The 23,412-nt window shown below is 45.0% G+C and overlaps 1 protein-coding gene and 1 pseudogene across 2 annotated transcripts in view; both read left to right on the top strand.

Annotated features, from left to right (window-relative positions):
- Positions 1-347: 347 nt before the first annotated feature.
- Positions 348-23,412, top strand: part of HKDC1 (hexokinase domain containing 1) — a 42,369-nt gene continuing 19,304 nt past the window's right edge. The window contains exons 1-9 of one of the 2 annotated variants that reach the window (XM_006915561.2): positions 348-641; positions 5,089-5,251; positions 10,994-11,142; positions 11,245-11,364; positions 15,461-15,556; positions 16,720-16,819; positions 18,966-19,149; positions 21,881-22,036; positions 23,070-23,303. In XM_006915561.2, the coding sequence (XP_006915623.1) occupies positions 579-641; positions 5,089-5,251; positions 10,994-11,142; positions 11,245-11,364; positions 15,461-15,556; positions 16,720-16,819; positions 18,966-19,149; positions 21,881-22,036; positions 23,070-23,303 (1,265 nt within the window). In that variant the 5' untranslated portion in view covers positions 348-578. The remainder of the gene's footprint in view (positions 642-5,088; positions 5,252-10,993; positions 11,143-11,244; positions 11,365-15,460; positions 15,557-16,719; positions 16,820-18,965; positions 19,150-21,880; positions 22,037-23,069; positions 23,304-23,412) is intronic. The other variant, XM_015592298.2, reaches the window with a different exon arrangement.
- On the top strand, positions 14,155-14,270 carry LOC112482739 (annotated as a pseudogene).

Here is a 23,412-nt window from a genome sequence, read left to right as displayed (position 1 = left end):
TCTGTCACAAATGGAGGAATTTGTCCCAACATTCTTGAAATCTCCCTGACCAGGGCAATATTTAATTTGAATTAAGACTGTGCTATAGAGGAGCAGGGAGTCACGGAGTTATACTGCTGAGCTGAAGAGAAAGGGCTAAAGAGAAAAGCTTGAGAGTGGACATTTGCAGAACAGCTCAGCTGTTTGAAAGTTGGTATTGTTTAACACCCAACTTCTCAGATTTTCTTCGGCTGAGTGGGCTTGGTGGAGCATTGGCTTGCGAGTGTTGCTTAGCAACAAGATTTTGTGTCACCAGAGTCTCAAAAGAGTCAAGCAACCCATCCCCTGTCTCTTCCACCAAGCCTCTGGCTACCATCCTAAGCCTCCTGTTAGGCAATCAAGTGTGCTGGAGGGAGGGACCAGAGAGAGGGGGCGAAGTTTAATCATTGAACTAAGCAGCCTGGAAGTATTTAATCTGTAGCACCTAGTTCCCCAGAGGCCTCCAGCCTGAGCTAGAAGTGGGCAGTACTCCGGAGACGTGTAAGTAAACACGGCACAGAAATCTCTGCCCATCTCAGGAGAAACCAAACTTGGGAAAAATGTTTGCGGTACACTTGATGGCATTTTACTTCACCAAGCTGAAGGAGGATCAGATTAAGAAGGTAAGGACTCACAAAGCTGAGAGATGTCTGCTTCGTTCTTTACTGACCTGATATCCTGCCTATATCCACAAAGATTTAAGAGAGCTTATTAGAAAACATACAGGGAGCACAGGACAGTTAAAAAACAAAACAAAGCAAAAAACTCGTAGAAGTGTAAGAGGGAGTAAACTTCCCACAGGCTAGGCATTGCCTATTGTCCTGAGCTTTGAATTTCACTTGGAATTTCAGTATCCCTTGGCAGATACTGGATGGCAAGGGATGTAAGGGATGTTTGTGGAGAAAGGTTACAAAGGAGAGGAGAGTCATTTTAAAAGACATTTTGAGAACTTTTAAAGTAATTCACATGATTTTTCATGTGATTGAAGAACATAAATAGGGCACCAAGAGGAATGTGAATTTTAATGTACAATAACCAAAATATGTATTACTGGTATGTGTTGTTTGCCAACGATATGCTATTAATGGTGTGCATTATTTTGCCACTTTGCCCAAGAAACCCACCAACAAAATTCATTCCAAACTGGACTGGTTAAAAGTTGGCAAGGCTCAGCAGGAGGCCATCAGCATCCTCTCCTGGCAGCCTGGAATAAACCCAGTCTGCCACCCTAGCCACACCAATTCACTGTAACATCTCTCAATTTACAATTAATGAAAGTCCTCCCAGCAGGCAGACTTAGCCAAGGTAATCCAGGTATTTAAGGTGGCACTGGGGGGATTAAACCAAAGTCACTGACGACTCCTGCATTCTTTCCTGGCTTTTCAGAGGAGGATGGTTCCTTACAGTCCTCATGTGCTTGGTGGGAAAAACTCCCACTAAATCCTGTTCATTACAGTTTGGGTAGAGGTTGTAGCAGATCTTAAAGTATAAATCAATCAGCTATACCCTGCCTTAATTTACATTTGTTGGTTAGCTTCCACCTTTATTGTCTTCTTAAGGAGGCAGAAACATGCTGCACAGTACTGCTTAAGAATTCACTCTGTTATTACCTGCTTAGTGAAGATGCAACCTGCATGGTGTCTCTCCAGTCTCCAAAGGGGAAGGCTTAGAACTTGACACCTGAAGTTCTGCAAATTAGTTTCCTTTCCTTGGGCTTCTTTTTGGTGGTGAATTTTTTGTTACACCCTAGAGTCGGGTGGAAGTGTTTGTCCACCAACCCAGGTGCCATCTCAGGATGTCCCTTTGACTGGAAACGCAGCCTCCACTGATGTGTTCCAGGCCCTTCTGGCTGGAGGGTCAGCCTTTGCCAAGGCTAGGAGTTGACCCTTCCTGCTCTGGGAAGCTTGTGAGAGTGAGCTGAATGGGGAACTCAGGAACACTTTGCAGCCACCTTAAGCGAGTGACCCAACAAGTGTCTGGGGTAGGATGGGAGGCTGATTTATGGGTTGCTGCTATGAGTCACAGGTTTTGAGAACACTGACTCATTCATTCCATACCGGTCAAATGGCACAGGCTTTTTCTCTGGGGTCAGGTAGCCAGTCCCTCCTTAGTTCCTGTGCTTCCTGCCTCTGGGCTTATCAAGATCCTGGGCTTTACTTGCCTGCTAGGGTTACTATTCAGACCCTGGAACAACTTTCTAAAATCTCCCTATACCAGCATTAAAACAAAAACAAAGCAAGAGAAAGAAGGAAAGAAGAGAAAGAAAAGAAAGGAGAAACTACTACGACAGCTTTTCTTCCAATTCAATATATTCACATTATTTAACCTATTGATAACATTGGACTGGGCCTGGGCACTGACCTGTAGATTGTTCACTCATAAGAGAAGGACTGGTTAGGTTTTCAGAGTGTCCTTTTTACAGTTTAGTAAGTCAACATTATGAAAAGTGGAAATGTTACCTTCAATCCCACCCCTCTCTCAAACACTCATATTTGCCGTGTGGAAGCCTCTGTAGTCTTTTCTCACAGTGTGTGTTTTCACAGTTATATTCATATTGGACATGTGTCCTTTCCTTATTGTTATATTGTAACTACTTATGCACATTTCTCCATTTCTTTATAACTATCATGTTACTTTCTACTTAATATTCATTCAAGTTGGATACGCTGTACTTTACCCGCTTCTTGGACATTAGGCTATTTCAAAACCATTTTTTCCAACAGTTAAAAATTGCTTCAATAAACATTGGTATGTATTTAATGTTCTCCACCTTTGGGATCATTTCCTAAGGATGGCTTCTCAGTAGTGAAATTGCTGGGTCAAAGAATTGACCCTTTTTATGACTCTCGATTCATACAGGACCTTTGGACTAAGTGAGCTGTAATGTCCCTTGGGCTCCCACATCCTGTAATTCTGTAAACTCTGAACTTACATTTAAAATTTTGCTCTTTCTACGTAAAATGTGCTGCTTGCTGGCTCTTTTGTTTAGAAGATATCCCATGTGGTTTGTGAGTCACTCCAAAAATGAGCTTGGTTTCTGCAACTTAAGCACCTTCCTTTAGTGCCCATGACATGTGTGCCTGGTTACACAGGCCCCACCCAAATCACCTATCCGAATTTAAAATACAGGGTTTTTTTTGGATCCCTGCATATGTTTTATTCTTCCCTTCTAGCTACTGTACTAGGAGCTGCAAAAGATACAAGGAATAAACAAGAAACTGTTGCTAAGTCAACATTCTTTCTGCCCTTACTTTAATGTATTAACAGTAGGAGCAGTAACCCAAAGTCCTGAATGACTATTAAACTGCACCTTGCAAATGACCCAAACAGGGCCTCAAAACCATTACTTACACAGAAGGGATGACACTACGTGACTGCTCAGAGAAGTTCTTTATACTCGGGGGCTGAGTGAAAATGAGCAATAGGTTCAGGGGCACCGTCTGAGGGGCTTGGGGTGATAAAGGAGCGAGTTTAGTTCCCATGTAGTACATCTTACCCTTCCCAAGCCCCAATTACTTGGGTCACATCCCTTTCGTTGGTTTTCTCCGTGTTCATGGCAGTGCCAACCAATTAGTCAAACAGACTCAGGGTGAACAGGAAGCCCTTAATGAAGCATGACCTGGTTCCGTCCTATCTTCTCAAATATGCTGAAAGCCCAATTGTCCTGTTTCGTTAATGGCTCTCTGATGGTTTTCTGGCTTCTCTCTGGCCCCCAAGTTCTTGGAATCATGGGCCATTTCTCTGGCTTGGGTCTCTATACTGTCCCCAGCTGAGCTGGGATGCCTTCCCTCTAGACTTTGCTGATGGCTGGGGGCATCTGTCCTATGATAAAGGTCATGTGGCCCATGTACTTTTGGTATAATTTGTTGGGCTTGTGGGTCCTGTGAAACCATAAAGCAAAACAGGCTGTGGGACAGGACTGTGGATACTGCATTGTAGTCCCGGTACTGCCACTTACCTGCAGCTCTCCTAATGCTGCTTCATGGCTCTGAGACTTGGAGTCCTCATCTCCCAATTAGACAATAGTTATGGCCTTAGCTGGCTGTGTCGAACAAATGTCATGGAGATTAGATGAGGTGACATATGTGAAAGCACTTGGTAGACTGTAACACATGTTCTTAGTCTTAGATAAAAGCGTGAGAGCAGTTCCTCCAGGAACATGCTGAGATAAAGCTTCCTTGTAACTTGGATGGGTAGAGGGGCCACTCAGTATACAAAGGGGTGACAAATACAGGGCACTTATGCCACCGTCCCTCTTCCTGCCCTGGTCAATAATCCATCCCAGCGAGTGCTGAGAATCCAGGTTGCCCTCAACCAATGAATTGCAAGGGAGAAGAAGCTACCATCCCAATGTGACATACTGCCTTCAAGTAGAGTAAGCACAGCCATAGTAATTTTTATAACTTCCTTCCCATTGTGGGGGTTCCTATACCCCAATTTTCTGGTACTTGAGTCGCATCCACTCATTTCCAATAGCAATTGGAGCTGGCTTTAAAAATTAAACTTCATCTTAATTAGAACAACCTCAGATGAAAACAAAATGGAAATTTAAAGGACTAGCTTTTAGATATTGCAGTTGGAGACTGAATTTAGCTCTGAGCTTCCCAGCAGCCCATAAACAAAGGGAAACATGTTTGGATGTATACGTCATCATTGGACATAAGACAGCTTCCATGTTTAGGAATCAAGGTTTAAGCTATAGCTAGTCTTTTCCAGTGGAGAAGCAATGGGACAATGGTGAGGGCTAGAATTGGGAATTAGAAACCCTGGATCTTTCTTAGTTTTTTCCTCTCTATTGTCCCCTCAGAAAAATTGAGGAATCATTTCTTCTTCAGAGCTTCCCCCTTTGGAGGAATAATTCTCCACTTGCCCCAGATTTCCATTCCATTCTGTTCCTCCAACTCCCCACCTTGTCCCCAGCTTGATGAGGGGTCAGGCAAGGACCCTTTGGGAATCTACATCATGTAGCTGTCCCCATGCAGCTTCATCATGGGAATGGGAATTTACCGCCTTGACTGGAGGGCAAGTGCCCCCAGCAGCCAACCCTGGTTACCCTGGTGTCTGTTCCAGGTGGACAGGTTCCTGTATCACATGCGGCTCTCCGATGAGACCCTTTTGGACATCATGACTCGTTTCCAGGCTGAAATGCAGAAGGGCCTGGGAAAGGACACGAACCCCACAGCCTCAGTGAAGATGCTGCCTACCTTTGTCAGGGCCATTCCAGATGGCTCAGGTGAGTGGGGCTGGGGGCTGCCAGGGACTCTGGTTCCCCTGCTTCCTTCTTGGTTGGTGTGTACCTGAAGTTTGCTCCTGTACTCTGGTTATTGCTCTACCCCTCTCTCCTCATCACCCCTCGCCAACTCTCTATGCTTTAGTCATATTCAATACTAAAGGTTTTGAACCAGAGTTCAAATGCACCTTGCTTTCTCTCTGCCTGCCTTGGCCCTACACATTCTGTTTCCTCTCCTGCTGGAACATCTCAATACTCTTCCACTGGGGAACACCAATTTAGCTTTTTAATCTCAGTGTGGAGATCACTGCCTCCAGCAGGAAAGCATCCCCATGCTGGGTTAGGTGCTTCTCAGCACACCTATCCCCCTGCTGTGTATGAGAGTCTCCCCACTGGACCAATACCCCATGAAGGTGAGGTCTGTGTCTTCTTCACCACAGTGTTCTGAGCACCTAACATAGTGCCTGATCAATATTAGGCTCTGAAATATTTATTGACTGGATAAGAAATGGCATTTTACTCCTAGGTATCTAGATTCTAGGCTATCTATAGTAAGGAATAGAAGATAGCACGATATAGTAGAAAGGATATTAAATGACAATTCGAAAAACCTGGGTTGTAGGCTCAGCTCTGTCATTTCTCAGTGACTTTTGGCAAAAAGTTTAGTCTTAGTTTCTCTATCTGTAGAATGAGAGAGTTGGCCTATGTATTAGTTTTCTACTGCTGCTGTAATAAATGACCACAAACTCAGCAGCTTAAAACAACACAAATCTATTCTCTTATAGCTGGGGAGGTCAGAAGTTTGAATGGGTCTTACTGAGCTATAATCAAGATGTGGGCATGGCTGTGTTCCTTCTGGAGGCCCTAGGGGAGAATCTGTTTCCTTGCCTTTTCCAGCTTCTAGAGGCTGCCTGTATTCCTTGGCTCACACCCCTTTCTCCATCTCCAACTCAGCAGTGTAGCATCTTCAGATCTCTCTTTGACTCTCCCTTCTGTGTCTTCCACATCTAAAAACCCTGAGATTACCTTAGGTCCACTCAAGTAATGCAAGATAATCTCCCAACCTCAGGGTCAAATGAGAGCAACTTCGATTCCACCTGCAAACTTAATTCCCTCTTGCCCTGTGAACTAAGATATTCTCAGAATCTGGGGATTAGGATGTGGACACCTCTGGGGGACCATTATTTCGCTTATCACAGTCTAGAGACCTCTAAAAAGAATCTATGAGATTCCATCCAACTCCTCCATTCTCAGCCCTGGGAAAGCCACAGGAGGGAAAGGAACTGATATCTACCAAGCAACTCCTGTGATCATGGGGTGCTGGGGACTCACCGTCTCACACACCTCATAAGAACTCCATGGGATAAATGTTGTTTATCCCCAGGTCATATGAGAGTACTGAGGACCAAGGGACTTGCCAGTGCCAGGGTCCCAGTGCTCCAACCAAGCTCCAGCAAGGGCTTTCAGGCTCTAGAAGGAGGAGGCATTGAAGTTTGGGGAGTTCTCAGGGGCCTTCGATTGGATTAGCCAGGTTCTGGGCCCCTTTGGGACAATGCCTGGGTCAAAGCTTGGCTCTGCTGTTTGCGAAGCCACTGGGAACTGCGATGAGAAGGACTTGTTCCCTTGCTAGAGGGTGGTGTGCAGGGTGGGCAGCGTACACCCTGGAGGAACGTAAGCTTTGGAGAGAGACAGTCCTACTTTGAAATCTCTCCTGGTTCCTGACACTGCTCTGAGAGTGCTCAGGGGACTGCGCTGCTTGTAGGGTCATCCAAGGCTATTCAGAAGAAGCACCTGAATCATAGGGCGTGCATATGCAAGTGGGATGCACCAGGTTAAAGTCCTCCTGGCTTCCTGTGCTGCGGCTCCTCCTGTAGGGGTGTGTCCTCAGAAGAAAGGGAAAATGGCCTTTGGTGACATCGAGGATGCCGAGCCAGATGCGCCTTCTTGGCCGGGGCTCCTTTAGGAAAGTTCAGAAATGAAACTGAACAGGTTTTAGGAACTCCCTCCTCCCCAGGCCAGGACATACCATCTCCTTTCTTTTCTTCCGATCTCCCCAGAGCCTCTCATCCCACAATAAATCTTACCAGTGATCTTGAGGCAGCGAAGTCCCTGAGCCCAAAGTCTCTATGGAGCCAGGACCACTGTGCTCCTGTCCTTATCAATAGAAGGGATGTGGCCAGTTTGTCCTACCAACCTGCAGCGTCGTTGCAATCGGATGAGGTCACGTGGAAAAAGTGTTTTAAAATCTTCAAAATGTTGTCCCAAGTCTGCCATAGCTCCTGTGAGCTGGTGGTGTAATTTCATGATTACTAAACAATAAAACCAAATAAATAGAACTCTCCTAATCCCTTAGGGCCTCAATTTCAGAAATGTATGCATTTTCCAAAGAAATCCTTTTGCATTCACCCACTCTCTGTAATTTTCCCTCTTTTCATGCAAATCTGCCTGAGAGGAGGTAAACTGAGCCTTAGTTACCTCCCAGTGTTTCAGTCAGGGAGCTGCAATTGGCTGTTCTTAGAAAGTGCCTTAAAGCGTTATCATTTGTGCCTTCTCTTTTACCAGTCATGAGGAAGTGCCCATCACTTGACTGTGACGGCGACTGTGATTCTGTGGGCCTGATCCCACCTGTTTCTCTGCTTGGCCTCTTCCTCTAGGCAGCCTGGGGAGCCCCGAGGTAGTTGGCTGACAGGCCCAGGGATCTACACTAGGACAGGGGTCCAAACTTGCCAGAGCATAAGACTCACCTAGGGCGATTTCTAAGCATATGGTTTTCCAGGCTTCACCCCATGGAAATTCTGAATCTCCAGGAATCTACACATTCAATTGTTGTGTGCCTTTGCAAGATACTACACTAGGGAATGAGGAAGGAGCAGAGGCACAAGCCTTGGCAGTGGCTTAGGAGAAGGGAACCCCAAAGTCCACAGCCTGGAGCCACTGAAACGTCATGGAAGCGTCATCCACAGAAGGTGGATTGTCAAAGAAATCTCACCCTCTTGGAGGTCATTTTCTTTTCTTTAAAATTATATTCTTTTTAATTTTTTTTTTTAGTCAGATATAATTGACATATATATTAGTTTCAGGTGTTCAACACAGCGATTCAATATTTGTATATATTGTGAAACAATCACCACAAGTCTAGTTGACATTCATAACTGTACATAGTTACAAAATTTTTTCTTATGATGAGAACTTTTAAGATCTATTCTCTTGGTAACTTTCAAATAGGCAATACAGCATTATTAACTATAGTCACCATGCTATACATTACATCTCTATGATGGGAGGTTATAATAATCTTAATCATTGCTGTAAAGAGCCTGATGGTCCCACTGCCGCTGTTGCCTTCTTCTGGGCTGGTCCTTCCTCCTCTGGGGTCCAACGAGTCTTTTCTCTGGGGTCAGAGTCACAGAAGGGATCGTATCGCGTGGTTTCCGTGAACTAGTGTCTTGAGTCACCGGTGGAGTAAGATAATTGTAGAGTGATGACGGTGCTGGTGGCTGGAGGAACGAATGAGTCCATGCCAACACTGCACGAGGTCTCGTATATCATCTCCAACCTGGGCTGCAGCACAAGAACCTCTTTTATTAAAATCCTTCAGTCTATCTTGGTTGGTGCCATAAGTGTTGTCTCAAAATCTCAATCAGATCTTGGCACTCCCTTGCTTAAAATCTTTCTGTGGCTCCCCCTCACTTCGGATAAAGCCCAAGCTCCTTGAGGAGTGGGGCAGCTTTTCTAAATCCTTCCTAATTTAACCTGAGACTACCTGCCAGCCTCATTTCTGTCACATCTTTCTTTCTTAAAAGCACAGATTTCCCTCCCACCCCCCAATGTGAACTCATTGCTCACGGTTTCCTCTCCCTGGGACCCCACCTCTTCCCTGTCTTACTGTCTGACTCCCGCTCATCCTTCAGCCACTCAGCTCTGCATCTCCTTCTCTGGGTTGTTGACTCCTGCTCTGATTTAGATACCGCTCCCTGTGCTTCCCATGATCAGAGGACTTTCCTTACTGTATGGAAATGACTTGCTTGTATTTCTGATAGGCTCCCAAAGTCTTTCATCTTTGCATCCCTAGCACCTGGCTTGTTACTTGGTTCAGACTCGTACTCAGTAAATATTCATATATGGACTGTGTGATCTACCCTACTTCCTACACAAGATAACATCTGTGAAAGCATCTCTTGCTTGGTACATGATGAATGCTAATAAAATTTGCTCAGGATTAGGTTCCTGGATTCTCTCCTTGAATAATAATAAATGCTCCATCAGGCTCCTTTTAGGGCTGATCTAGGGAGTTAAGAACCTTGCTTTCCAGATGTTTCCACAAAAACAAAAGATCCAACTGGCTGGATCTGTAAAGGAGGACTCTAAACCTTTGCTACTCTAACAAGTCCACACACCAGCAGTAGCACCCGGTAGCTTGTTTAGAAATGCAAAATCTCAAGCACCACTTCCACTGAATCACAATCTTCATGTTAACAAAATTCTTGAAGATTCACATGCACATTAAAGTTTGAAAAGCATCGTGAGAGCCTGTCTCTAGCTCTTTCATTGCAAGGACACATAACAAAGAAGGGAGACACGAGGACCTCGTGGGACTCTGAGGGCAGGAACTGTAGCCCACTCAGGCCTTGAGGGAACTGGGGTTACTCCATGGTTTCAGCCTACATCCGTGTGGCCACCCCGGCTATCCTGCTGACCTCCGGTTTTCAGGATGCTTCCATTTCATTTTTTCCCTCTGTGTTTTCTTTCACAAAGAGTGAAACTGAATGGCCAGCTGTCTCCTTAGATCCATGCAGCCCTGTCTGGGGTCACATGGTCCAAAACAAAGTCACTTGGGCTGTCAGATTTGTGGGCATGGAGTTTTACTTATGCATACCTCGGGCACATATCATGAAGCATGCTTGGTACCTGTAGCCACTTTTAGGTACAGATAATTCTATACAAAGTCTTGTTGTTTCACATCTGCGTTCCCATTCCATACCTGTGACTGACACTGAAGACACTGGAAGGATCCTGGGCAGGAATTCTGTCTGGATTTGAGTTGAAGTCATCAAGGTGGACTGCCTTGCCCCAAAATATGTGTTTCATTTCCACCTTTTTATTAATACCATCCATCTTGAGCTGGGCTGGGTCGTGTCGCATTTTCTCATTTGGGAGTGGTTCTGGCCCCAAATATTGAGCATCCTTGGCCTTTAAGGACCATCATTTGGTCCCTGTCTCCCTTCCCTCCTGGAGCATTTTCCCTCTGCCTGTGACACAGAGGCTTGTAGTGGAGCTGGTTCTCTTCTCTGCTCTCCTCCCACCTTTTCCTCCATGCCTTATCCGCCACCCTACCCGCCACTCTCAATCCCTGTGCTTGGAGGACCAGCTCTCTTCCTGGTTGTGGCATGCGAGAATAGGCTCCACCCTCAAGGCCTATCTCTAATACTACCTGCCTGCAGTTTCCATTTACCTTCTCAGGAGGAGCACACTTATTCCCCACAGCATATCCCAGAGGTCAGGGCCCAGGCTGCAGGGTCAGAGAGACTTGGCTCACACCCCAGCTCTGCCCCTTACTGAGAGGGCTCAGATCAATGGCTGCACTTGTGGAGTCTCAGCAAGTGCGTGTAATGATACCTACCTCATGGGGTGCTTGTGAGACTTAACAATATTTCTTACATGTTCAACTTCCAATGCCGAGCTTGCCGTATAGCAGACCCTCAATAAATGTTAACTTTTTGTTTGTTTGTTTGTTTGTTTAAATAGAAAATGGCGAGTTTCTTGCCCTAGATCTTGGAGGATCCAAGTTTCGAGTCCTGAAGGTGCAAGTCTCTGAAGAGGGGAAACAAAAAGTCCAGATGGAGAGTCAGTTCTACCCAACACCCAATGAAATTATCCAAGGGAACGGCTCAGAGGTACCAGGGCAGGGGCTCTGTGCCGTAGGGGAAAGGCCTGGGCATCTCGTTTATGAGCGGCCATGCCTTAGCCCAGTATCCTGTGCTTTTTCTTCTCTGCAGCTGTTTGTATATGTAGCTGACTGCGTGGCAGATTTCGTGAAGACCAAAGGGTTGAAGAATAAGAAATTTCCCCTTGGCCTGACCTTTTCTTTTCCCTGCAGACAGACTAAATTGGAAGAGGTAAGGCTGGGGAGGGAAGAAGCTGTGCAAGATTTGGAGTTTGGAGCTTGGAGCTGGAGAATGTGTCGGAGTCAGGTTGGGAACAGGAGGGGTCAGCAGGAGTTTTCTTGCTTGTATTTTCTTTTTCTTTTTTTTAACTGATGAGGTGCAAATGCGAGGCATAGAACTCTTTAAGGTGGCTGCCTAGATTTTACATTTCACATGGGCACAGCACAAGGGAGTGGCATGGTTCTCCCCATTTAGTTCAGTGGTTCCCAGATCTTGGTTGCATTGGAATCTCCTGGGGGCTTGTTAAACACAGATTGCTGGGCCCCACCTGGGGTTTTCTTAATCAGTGGGACCTTAGATTTGCATTTCCAACAGGTTCCCTGGTGATGCGGAGGCTGCTGCTCTGGGGACCACACTTAGAATCCCCGACACAGCTGACTAGAATAAGCATGAGAAGGCTCAGGAAATTTTTCCTCTACAGTAAGCGCTGAGGAGGAGGATTGAGGTGGGGGTCACTGGAATGACAGTGTTGTTGAGCAGACACCGCATCTCAGGTATACAGCCTTAGCCGTGCCACCAGCCACCTGAGGTCTAGGCTAATTCATCTTCATGTGCCTCAGATTTTCAGTTTGTAGACAGGGATATGGCAAACCTGATTCTTAAGTAAATCTGTGAAAGTAAATAAGGGGCCATATAAAAGGACAGGGAGCTTTCTCGGGTAGGGGGTTTAAGTCAAGAGTCAGGTCTTCCCAGGCCAAGCCTGTCTAGGGTGGTGGCCTGTGATCTCCTACCACATATACTGGTCATGACACCCAGCTGACAGTCAATCCATGGACCACCTTGGGATGTATTTGATATTGTTGGCCTGAGCCACTTTTGGGTGTCAGTTGTGGAAAGGAAATGAGTTTTTTGTCATCCCACAGACCTGGCTGTGAATCACGGCTCAGAAAAGTTGTGTGCCCTGGGCAAGTTACTTAACTTCTGGAGTCCCTCATTTTCTCATCTGTAAAGTGGGGACAAAATATCTACTTGCTGGGCTGAGGTGAAGCTTAGGCAAAACGTCTGCAAAGTGCCCAATACTGTGCCTGGTGTACCAGTAGTAGCTGCTGGGTTAGGATGACTGTTCCTAAGTGACTTGGCTCTTCCAGCTTTTGTCCCTTGTCCTCAATTCAACAAATGTTTCTGGAGGGCAGGTGTTGTTTTATATCCTTCTTTCTCTCCACCCTCGGGGTCTCTAGCACAATGTCTTGTATTTCACAGGTGCCTGATAACTATCTGACAATTGAAAGGTGCAATCAATTCCTGATTACATTAAATGGGAATTTGCCAGCATCTATACAGGGGATAGGCTGAGGTTTACTTGTTCATTATTTTATAAAGAAAGGATTAAAAAAAAATAGTATAAAGTAGGTTTCAGAGAACTTAAAAGAGGCTAGGTGGAGCTTTGCTCTGAAGTGTCATTGTCTGCTGACTAGAAGAGCAGAGGTCCCGGAGTTGGTTTAGGAAGTAGAGGGAGGAGTCAGGAATCAGGCCTCGAGATCAGATTCACCACAGAGTTAAACACCTCTTATTTGAGCTTCAGAATAGAGACCCCAGGAAGAAGGAAGAACATTCTCAAGCTCTGTAGGAGTTAAACTGACTTTGAGAACCAAACTTGCATAATTTCTTGATAACTGTGAGTGTGTGTGTGTGTGCGCGCGTGCGTGCGAGAGAGAGAGAGAGAGAGAGAGAGAGAATGTATAGTTTGTCCATCCAGGACTTATCTAAGTCAAGCATCCCGCAGTATCTTTCAATGATGATGACAACAGCAGCAGCGTTGTACCTCAGATTTTGACACTGTGTCTTGCACTATGTTGAGCTCTACTTGTATTAGTTCATTAAAATCCCAAAATATAATAGGAGGTAGATACGATTGTTTTCATTCATTTTTGAGAAAAACTGCAGCTCAGAGAGGTTAAGAGACTTGCCTAAGGCCAGACAGCCAAGAGTGGCTCAGCCCAAGCTCACAAACTTTCTGACCAAACTGCTTTTCGAGAAAGACAGCTCCAGAACTTTGTTTAAAATGCCAGCAGGTGCTGAAAGCATTTTGACCCATTTTGTGTCATATTCCCGTAAGGATTTTCAGGTAACATTTAAGTTAGGGAAGAGTGCTTGATTATATCAAGGAAGGGAGAAATGCTTTGCTTATCAAAGTTAGTCAATTACTTGTATTTTATAAAAATTTCCCCCAAACTGCCTTTCAGTGAAGTTTAAGGCTAAGTAGAAAAGCTTCGGCTACAAGGAAATGCATTAATAACAATTACTTAGTGTGGGCATAGCTATTTAACCATGGTTCTGCTGCAGGTATAGATTTTGTGACACTAATGTAAGTGCTCTTGGAGAAGTTGGTGATCAGCCCTGTAAGTGCAGAAGGGGGTGTGGGAAGGGGACACCTTTATGAGGAGGTCTAAGGGGGCTTCTGTGTAGAACTAAAAAATAGTTAAAGAAGATGAGGGCTGTGGAAGTAAAAGAGGAGGTCACTTTATTGCTGCTGTTGTTGTCGTTGTTTTTTAATGAGAGAACAAAGTTTTAGCCAAAGGGAAGTTTCTTTGTGTGTATGTATGTGTTTCTGATGATAAAATTGTAATACCTTTTTCAAGGGGTGGGGGAGGCGAGAGAGAGGAGGAGGAGAAGGAGGAGGATAGAAACTGAAAATTTTAGAGAAAACAGGAATTGGACGTGGTTCCATAGTGTAGCAGTTAGCACGTCTGCTTTACATGCAGAAGGTCCTGGGTTCACGCCCCAGTAGCGTTACAGTCCACGGTCTATGGCCGTGCCACCCTGAACAAGCCCGATGTCTGATCTTGGAAACTAAGCAGGGTTGGGCCTGGTTAGTACTTGGATGGAAGACCACCTAGGAAGACCAGGTGCTATAGGCATAAATAATAATAAATAAATAAATTTAAAAAACAAAAACAGAAATCACCTTTAATCCCAACCATCAGAGATACCCACCACTAGAATTGCTGTTTTCCTTTCAGTCGTATCTGTTAAATACTGATGTTACACTGTATAGTTTTAAAAAAATATAGTCGTATCCAATGCTTTTTTTACTTAACAGTATATCACAAGCATTTATTCCCCACACCCGCATATACTCTCATCCTACAGGTCCCACATTACCCTTAGCACCTTTTGGAGGGGATGCCACCCCACAGTTTCTCAGATGAAGCAGGATGTTACCAAAGCCTATCAAGGCAGAAGTTAGGGAGAGCTGCCACTAGGTGGTGCTGTGGTGCAGGGGAAAAGCCCACGGTCCCGTTGGGAGTCTGAGACCTGCGTTCCAGTTGAGCCTCTGTCCTTTACGCCCTGTGACACCTAGAGCAGTTTCCTTCCTCTCTAAATCTCGGCTTCTTTATCCATAAACTGACGGAGTTTGGGCAGGTGTGATCAGACTGTTTGTGAGTTTGAGCTCAGCCATTCTTGACTGTGTGGCTTTGGGCAGGTCTCAACTCCCAAGTTTTCTTCCAGTCTGAAAAATTCTATGATTATTTGCTATTTTAACATAAAACTCTTGGAAAACACCAATTTTAAGCAAATAAGTGATGATGAAAATGAAGAACCATTTTTCTAAGTTGAAATTAAATTCCTGGGGGAGTTTTACAAAGTAACACCATGCTAGTTCTGTCTTGTGGACCTGGCAAACCATGCATTCTGTACACATAATGTGCATCTAGCACACACCAGGTATTTCCATCAGAGCAATTTCTGTGACAGGCAGGGAAGTGACGTTTCCATTTTACATTCGAGTGAACGGAGGGTCAGAGAGGTTAAATGACTTGCCGGATGGCTTGTGAATCCAAATGTTCTGACTCTTCTTTAGCAGTTGTTCTTTCCGCCACTATGTGTGATGTTTCAAACTGCTCAGATGGGAGTAATAAAGATGTTTAAATGATTAGAAAATGCCTCTGAGGAAACGTTGAAAGAATTGGGGTGATTCAACTTAAAGAAGAGAAGGCGGTGGGGGGAGGTGAGGGAGGCACGTACACTTCAAGCATAAAATTGCTGCAGCTCATTTTCAAAACCGAGTGCCTTCTTGGCTTTAACTGGATCTGAATTCTTCCTCCAGGGTGTCCTGCTTTCATGGACGAAGAAATTTAAGGCACGGGGAGTTCAGGACACAGATGTAGTGAACTGTCTGACCAAAGCTATGAAAAAGCACAAGGTGAGGAACTGGCCTCGGCGTAGGGAGCTCTCCCAGTCCCGACACCTTTCTCTTAAGGGGAGGAGTCTCACGCTGGGCCTGCCCTGGAAGGAGAATCAGAGAAGGAATCCATCTCTGGGAAGGTCTCACTGTAGTGCAGACGTGGCCAATTTAGATAAACCCACTGGTGAGCCTTGGTATGTAGAGCTTGTTCCCGTTGGGCCAAACAGCCCTGGGGCCTCCCCAGCTGCCACAGCCCCCTCCAGGGATCTTGGTTAGATGCCATGTTGTGTGTAATGCTCCAACCCCCACCTTTCCTCTCTGAGGCTTAAAAGATTACTTTCTTTCCAGTTTGGCTCTCTATTCCACTTTCCACCCTCCATGTGTAGAATATCTCTGTTGAATAAAGTTTACAATAATCTAAATAACCAAAAAGCAAGACATGCTCCTTGCTAGTTGTGAAGTCCACAAATAAACCCAAATTATTTTGTTACCCTGACAGCAAGAGGAGTATTTCGATGTATACCTTTCCAGTCTTTTTTTCTCTTTTTTCTGCGATAGTATTCTCTGGTAGTCTGTGTTCTCCTCTTATTGTTTTCATTTTACTTTAAAATACTCCCCTAAACCTTGGGGAACCGTGGTGCAATAACCCAGGTTGACCTGGCAGAATGGGAAACCCAGGCGGGAAACCCATGGTGCTGCTCACAGAGAGGACCTTAGTCTGGAGACTAAGGTGTCCCCAGAGGTGAGGGCTTTGGGCGGGAAACCCATGGTGCTGCTCACAGAGAGGACCTGGCTGAGACTAAGGTGTCCCCAGAGGTGAGGGCTTTGTTGTTTTCTCCTGGAATCACCATTGCTCCCAAGATAAACATCTTTTCCTCAGGGTCCTTCAAACAAGGGCTGGCGTCCCGGTGGGCCGTCTCTCTTATTTCCGTTGCGCAGAGGCCTTGGACCATAAAGCAGGAGCATGGGTTCCCCTCTTCAGCTCCCAACTGGTCTTTCTTTCCGCTAGACCCCTGAACCTTGACAGAAGCCTTGCATCTTCCAAGCAGGCCCAGCAGGTGGGATGTAGTGATTGTCTCAACCAGTCACCTTCACTGCTTTTGCTTCCTATGTGGGGAAAGATAAAGGGGTAATACCTTTGTCCCACCCACCGATGCCCTCTGGGGCTTGTGTTCCAATAGGATATAGATGTGGACATCCTGGCCTTGGTCAATGACACCGTGGGGACCATGATGACATGCGCCTATGATGATCCCTACTGCGAAGTCGGTGTCATCATCGGTAACTCAATTTGACTTGTGTTCTGGGGGTGGGGGAAAGGGACTGTTTTGGGGCTTAGTTTCAGCAGACTCTGAGTAAATTCAGTGGGAAGGGTATTGGTGCTTTCTGTTTAGGAGAAACAACACAGAAAGATGAAAAATTAATACACACAACCACTCATTCATTCAAGTGTTCACTGAGTGCCTGTTGTGTGTCAAGCCCTGTGCTGTGTGTTGGGTTCTCAGTAGTGAGTTAATACTCAAAGCTTCCTGTACTCACGGAGCTTTCAGTGGAAAGGTGGGTGAAAGGCTAAAAAGACCTAAACAAATAAGATAATGTCAGGTGGTGATTACTGATAAAGAAAATAAAGCAGGGTGTTGTGACTGAGAGTGAGTGTGGTAGGGTGCTCAGGCAGTCCTTTCTGAGGGGTGACATTTGAGCAGGGACCTCAGCAATGGGGAGGAGAGAGCAAAGTGGGGATCAAGAGGAAGAGAGTCTTTGGCAAAGAAGAGGAAACCTATGCTTCTGAGATGGAAATGAGTCTGGGATGCTCAAGGAACCATAAAAGTCTGAGTGGGGGCTCAAAGGAGTGAAAGCTGAGAATAGTAGGCTGCTCAGGTTAGAGAGGGTAGATGGGACTGGGCAGATTGCACAGGACACAGACATAGTCACTGTAGGGTCTTTGGCTTTTACCCCAAAAAGAGGTAGGCACTGGAGGACTTTGGGTGGGAATGGATAAGTGGGGTATGCACTTTTAAAAAGTTTATTTTGGCTGCTGTGTGGAAAATTGACTGTTGGTGGAAGCGTGGAATCATGGTGACCAGCCAAGAGGCCATCGCACTGTGCAGGCAAGACGTAGTGGAGGCCTGGACCAGGGAGATAGCAGTGCACGGGGGCATCCGGTGGGTGGGTCCCTGAGCTGGGAGGGGCTCTGCTGGAGGGGTCCATTGGAAGGCACTTTGGGGGACAATAACTGGATTGGATATCCCCTTGAATATACCCTCTGCCTCCCCATTCCTTTACCACTATTGGAAAAAGTTTTCTGAATTGCTCTTTCTTAATTGCTAACCACACTTTCCTCAGCCTTACTTTCCCAAAGGCAGGATCTTTACACCTGAGGGGCTTGATCTACTTTCCCATTTCTTTGGCCCCATACCTCAGAATGGGATGGGCACTTGCCAGTCATGGCATCCAGCTACTGTCCTCTGTGTCTGTCTTGGTGACAACGTCAGGTAACCCACAGTTTGGGTGACATGCCTAAACAGTGTCCATGCTTTTCTAAGAAAAACTGTCCATGCTTTTCTAAGAAAAACCTTTTTTCAAATATTGTATTACATTCTGCTTCTCTACATTTCTAATTTCTTATGTTGGCTTTAACATTTCTTATGTTGGCTTTAGTATCAGCCAGGGGAAGATATTTGAAAAACAAACAAATGAACAAACAAACAGTTTATTAAGGCATAAAAATTCTCATTTTAGGTGTACAATTCTATGAATCTTAGTAAATTTACAGAGTTCTGTCACCATCACCACTATCCAATTTTATAACATTTCCATCATCCCAATAGGTCTCAAACAGATGGTGCCCATTTGCAGTCACCCACCAATATTCACGTGTTTGAGGCATTTCCTTGGAGTGATTTTGTCTTTGAATGTGGAATGTTACTTTCTTATGTGATAGCTAATCACTGACAAAGATAAAGATGTAGCTTATGCTAGGAACAATTTGGGGCAGGCCCTGAGTAAAGAATATTTTTAGTATCAAATAGAGAAGAGGTTAAGTAGCTTAGGGAAAGGATTAAAGAAATTACTGTGGGTTAGAGATTTAAAAAATATATATTTAGAAGGTTAGGTTAACTCATCCTCTTTGTATGTGCGCTTTGTTAGCTTTCATACATATTCATCAGATACTTCTTCACAATTGACTCCATTCATCACAGCAAACCATTAACACCCTGAGAAGTGTAGACTTGACATGTCAGCTTTATTCCTCATGAACTTCCCGGACTTGCCAAAGCTGCTTCCCTCACTGAGAACCAGCCCCGAGAGTGGATCAAAAGCACTTTGTGGTACATTCAGAGGCCTCTCAGGCGTTGAGAGTTCTCTCTGTCTCTACCCAGCTGGGGGCCCTTCCATCACTGCACATTCTCTCTGACCCCTTGTTCAGGTACTGGCACCAACGCGTGTTACATGGAGGACATGAGCAACATTGACCTGGTGGAAGGTGACGAGGGGAGGATGTGCATCAACACCGAGTGGGGGGCCTTTGGGGACGATGGGGCCCTGGAAGACATCCGCACCGAGTTTGACCTGGATCTGGACCTTGGCTCTCTCAACCCTGGGAAGCAGCTGTGAGTACCTTCCAGCTGTGATCTGAGCATCAGCACCAGGAAACGCCCAATCGCTCAAGGACACTTTATACCTGGGAGGCTTTTTAGTTGTGACTAGTTAGTTACCCATCGCAATGAGCTTATGAGGCAAAGCTTATATTTCGGTTTCATTGGACAGATGAGGAAAGTGAAGCCAAGGAAATGGAGTCATTTCCCCTAGGTCATAACCCCAATTCTAACCCAATCCATATTTCTGGACCACGTAAGTATGAGGCAGGGGAGATACAGGTGTGAACCAGGTGACTTGGTGTATTTGGACTAGGGCCTCAGAACAAACCAGTGCAGTCTGAGGAAGCAGGATTCAGCCAGATTCTTCATCTGTGTTTCCAATGCTCCCCCGCCATCCTGCTTTCTTAATCACACAGCACCTGGTGTAATTCTTTCCCAGCCTCAGTTCTCATGGAGTCTTTCTCAGCTCTCATCCCGCACTCACCTGTAGTAGAACTAGTTCGAGTCTGCCTCAGCTCTGCCTACATGCTGAACTCCGTGAAGGCAGGCTGTGTGGTTTTTATTTCCTTTCTACACATAGTGTCTCACACATTATTGCAACTCATTAGGTGTTAGTTGAATAAAAAAAGTTTCAAATTATAAAAAGTAATTTCGGACTTAGAGAAAAGTTGTAAAAATCATACAAAATTTCCCTTTATTCAGATTCCCTAAATAGTAACATTCACTCTGTAAATTTGTGTGTATATGTGTATATATAGACATATAAAATACACATGTACATAAAAAACATACATGTCTGTGTAAAATTATTTTTTCTGAACCATTTGAGACTAAGTTGCAAGCGCTACCTGAAAACAAGTACGTCTGTGTAAAATTATTTTTCTGAACCATTCGAGACTATGTTGCAAGTGCTACCTGAAAACAAGTACATTCTCTTAACCAAAATATAATTATCAAAATTAAGAAATTAACACTTAATCAGTTCTAATATCTAATGTGGAGACCTTATTCAAAATTCACCAGCTGACCCACTATGTTCTTCATAAAAAAGAAAAAAATTATCCTGGTCCAGGCTTCAGTCCAGTGTCACACACTGCATTTTGCTGCCATGTCTCTTCAGCCTCCTTTAATCTCAAACACTTCTGTGGTATCTCTGTGTATTTCATGATGTTGAAGCATACAAGCCATTTATTTTATAAAACGTTCCTCGACTGGGATTTGTCTGTTTCCTCATGATTAGACTCAGGCGGTGCATTTTGGCAGGAATATCCCACAATCGATGTGCATGCTCTTCAGTGCAGCATATCTGGAGGGACATGTTTGTTCCATTACTGGTGAATTGTTTGGTTACAGGGCTGTGCAACAGGTTTCTCTACCATAAAGTAATTATTATTCCCTCTGTAATTAATGAGTATCAGGTGAAAAGGTACACTGAGACTGTAAATATCCTATTTCTCATTAAACTTTCATTTTCTAATTTTAGCATCCTTTTGAAGACTGTCTAAATCCATATTCCCTCTATGTTTATTAGTTGTTACTATACTGTAAGGAATAGCTTTCCATCCTCTCCATTTATCTATTTATAGTAATACGGACTCATGGATTTTTTTTTTATTTCATGAGTTATAATTTCTTCCTATCATTATTTATTTCGATGTTCAATTTTTTTTTCAGATTTGTTCAGTCAAAGCCCCTTTACTTCAAGCTAGCCCCTTTGTCCTTTTGACGTATTCTTTATCACTTTTTTTTTTTTCTGGCACAGTAAGATGCTCCAGGCTTATTGTGCATTTTTTTAGCCCGGCCCCAGTATCAACCATTTTTTCAAGAAGCCCTGGTGAATAAGTGTTTTAAATACCTCCTAGAAATCATTCAAACATAGAACTGAATGCCTGGAAAGCAGATTTCTGTTTCAGATGCACCCGCTCCCCAGCGCATACCTGTTTCACTGGTGACATGGAGTGGTCATGGCCCAAGGAAGTGGTGCCCATTTTTGGACTTTATCATCCTCTCCCTCTCCATTTCACTTAAATTTCATTTCTCCAAAGCCAGCCTGGATTTCTTTTGTCTTCTGTCTCTGTAATGTTCTAAGACTTTTTATAATGAAAGAGATAAAGTTGATTAGGAAACAGGTTGTCCTTGATTTTGTGTCGTATTATATTTGGAAAATAAAAATTGTTTTTAATAGCTTATCTGGGAGACAATTAGTACAATTAGTACTTGCTTCTTGGATATAGACTCAGAGTCCAGATTAGGTAGTCTGGGGGGGATATTTCATCCACCTTATTGTGGAACCTCCTTGGGGCTGTCTAAGCCCATCTCACGGACACAGCATCCTTTTCTCTTGGACAGAAGCCGAGAGTAGGGGTTAGAATGAAATTTGGATATATCATGCCACGTTTGGGAAAGTGCCTGAAGTCTCTGAAGTTCAGATTCCTAATGCCTAACATGGGAATGGTGTCCCCCAATGGCCAGGGTGTTAAGATAAAGATTCTTGGAATCAAATGCTTTGTGAGCAGGAAGGAATCTTAGGTTTCTTCTAATTTAGTCCTCCCCTTTTATAGGTGAAGAGAGTGTAGCTCAGAGAGGCCACCCCAAGCTGAGATGGGGACCGAGGCCTCCAGACCCATGGAGTGGCCCTCCCACCAGTCATGCTTCTGACCACAGGCCATGGCTCATGGGCTTTGGGAAAGGATGCTGCATAACCAAAGGCGTTTTTGCCACTGATCTGTTCACCAAATTGTAGATTTGAGAAGATGATCAGCGGCCTGTACCTAGGTGAACTCGTCAGGCTCGTCTTGTTGAAGATGGCCAAGGCAGGCCTCCTGTTTGGTGGCAAGATATCCTCCACGCTCCACACGAAGGGCAAAATTGAAACACGGCACGTGGCTGCCATGGAGAAGTAAGCTTCTGGCTGGGTTCCTCCCACCTTGACTCTGAGAGGGTGAGGGTTGGCCAAGGTGTGGTGTGCTCATGTAGTGGTATAACAGAAGGGATCAGCTTTTCCTTCTCTACTAGAACGCTTTTCGACCTAGGCACAGATTCACGTGGGTTAGCAATACCTGCCATAACGCAGACGTGGCTTCTTGTTGGTTTCATCAGCCTATGGAGATCTAACCCCTCCTCATGTTTTGTTGCCTTCTTCCTCCCTAAAGTGGCGATTTATAACTTTTTTAGGGTCACAGACCCCTTTGAGAATCTGATTCAAGTTCTGGACCCTTTATACCCCAAATATACATTCGCACACATTTTTGCTTATAATATCAGGGCATCCTTGGACCCATTAAAGCCCATGCATGGAATCCAAGTTCAGAACTCCTGCTACGGCAAGAGCCTTCTCCACCTGGTACTTTTGGGTACTGGCTTTGCCTTTGGTGATTTGAAGCCCTAGTCAACTCAGGGTCCTGTTCTTCCAGCTTAGAAACACTGGCATTGCTCTGGATTTTGGAATCAGTTTGGATTCTGAGCTCAGCTAAGTGGCCTCTGACTCTCAGAGTCTGTGTTTGTGCAGAGCTTGTCAGGGACTAAGTTTCAGTGAAAGGCAGTATAGTACAGAGTGGTTAAAGGGTGAGCTCTATAATTTAATTGCCTGAGTTCAAATCCTTGTCCTTGAACTTACTAGCCGTGTGACTATGGACAAATTACTTACTCTGTACCTCAGGCCTCTCTTCTGTACAATAGGGTAATGATAGTACTTCCCCCAGGATTGTTGTGAGGATTAAGTTAATGCATGTCAAATCCTTAGCCTAGTGCCTGGCACATAGTGAGTGTTCAATAAATGGTGGCAGCTATGATCATTGTTAATATTATTATTATTATATTACTATGTGCCAGCCTATTTATCTTCACAGTCCTGAGAGGTGAGAAAGCTGGTTTTGAGGGAGACTCCCATGGGATGGAATAGTGTGGCCCTCTCATTCCTGTCGCCTGACCAGGTATAAAGAAGGCCTTGCCAATACAAGAGAGATCCTCACGGATCTGGGCCTGGAGCCTTCGGAGGCTGACTGCATTGCGGTCCAGCATGTCTGCACCATCGTCTCCTTCCGCTCAGCCAACCTCTGTGCAGCGGCCCTGGCAGCCATCCTGACTCGACTCCGGGAGAACAAGAAGCTGCCACGGCTACGGACCACAGTGGGCGTGGATGGCACACTCTACAAGATACACCCTCAGTGAGTGCTGCCTGGCGGTCCACACCCCCTACAAATAAGTCTCCCCTGGAACAGAGTCCCTTGAAACTATGCTTCTCTGGGTGCTGGAATCAACCATCTCTTGTTGGTT

The sequence above is a fragment of the Pteropus alecto genome, unplaced genomic scaffold (genome assembly GCF_000325575.1).
Source record: "Pteropus alecto unplaced genomic scaffold, ASM32557v1 scaffold155, whole genome shotgun sequence".
NCBI lineage: Eukaryota > Metazoa > Chordata > Mammalia > Chiroptera > Pteropodidae > Pteropus > Pteropus alecto.
Note: the sequence above shows the minus strand (reverse complement) of the source record. Positions and strands in the feature narration are given on the sequence as shown.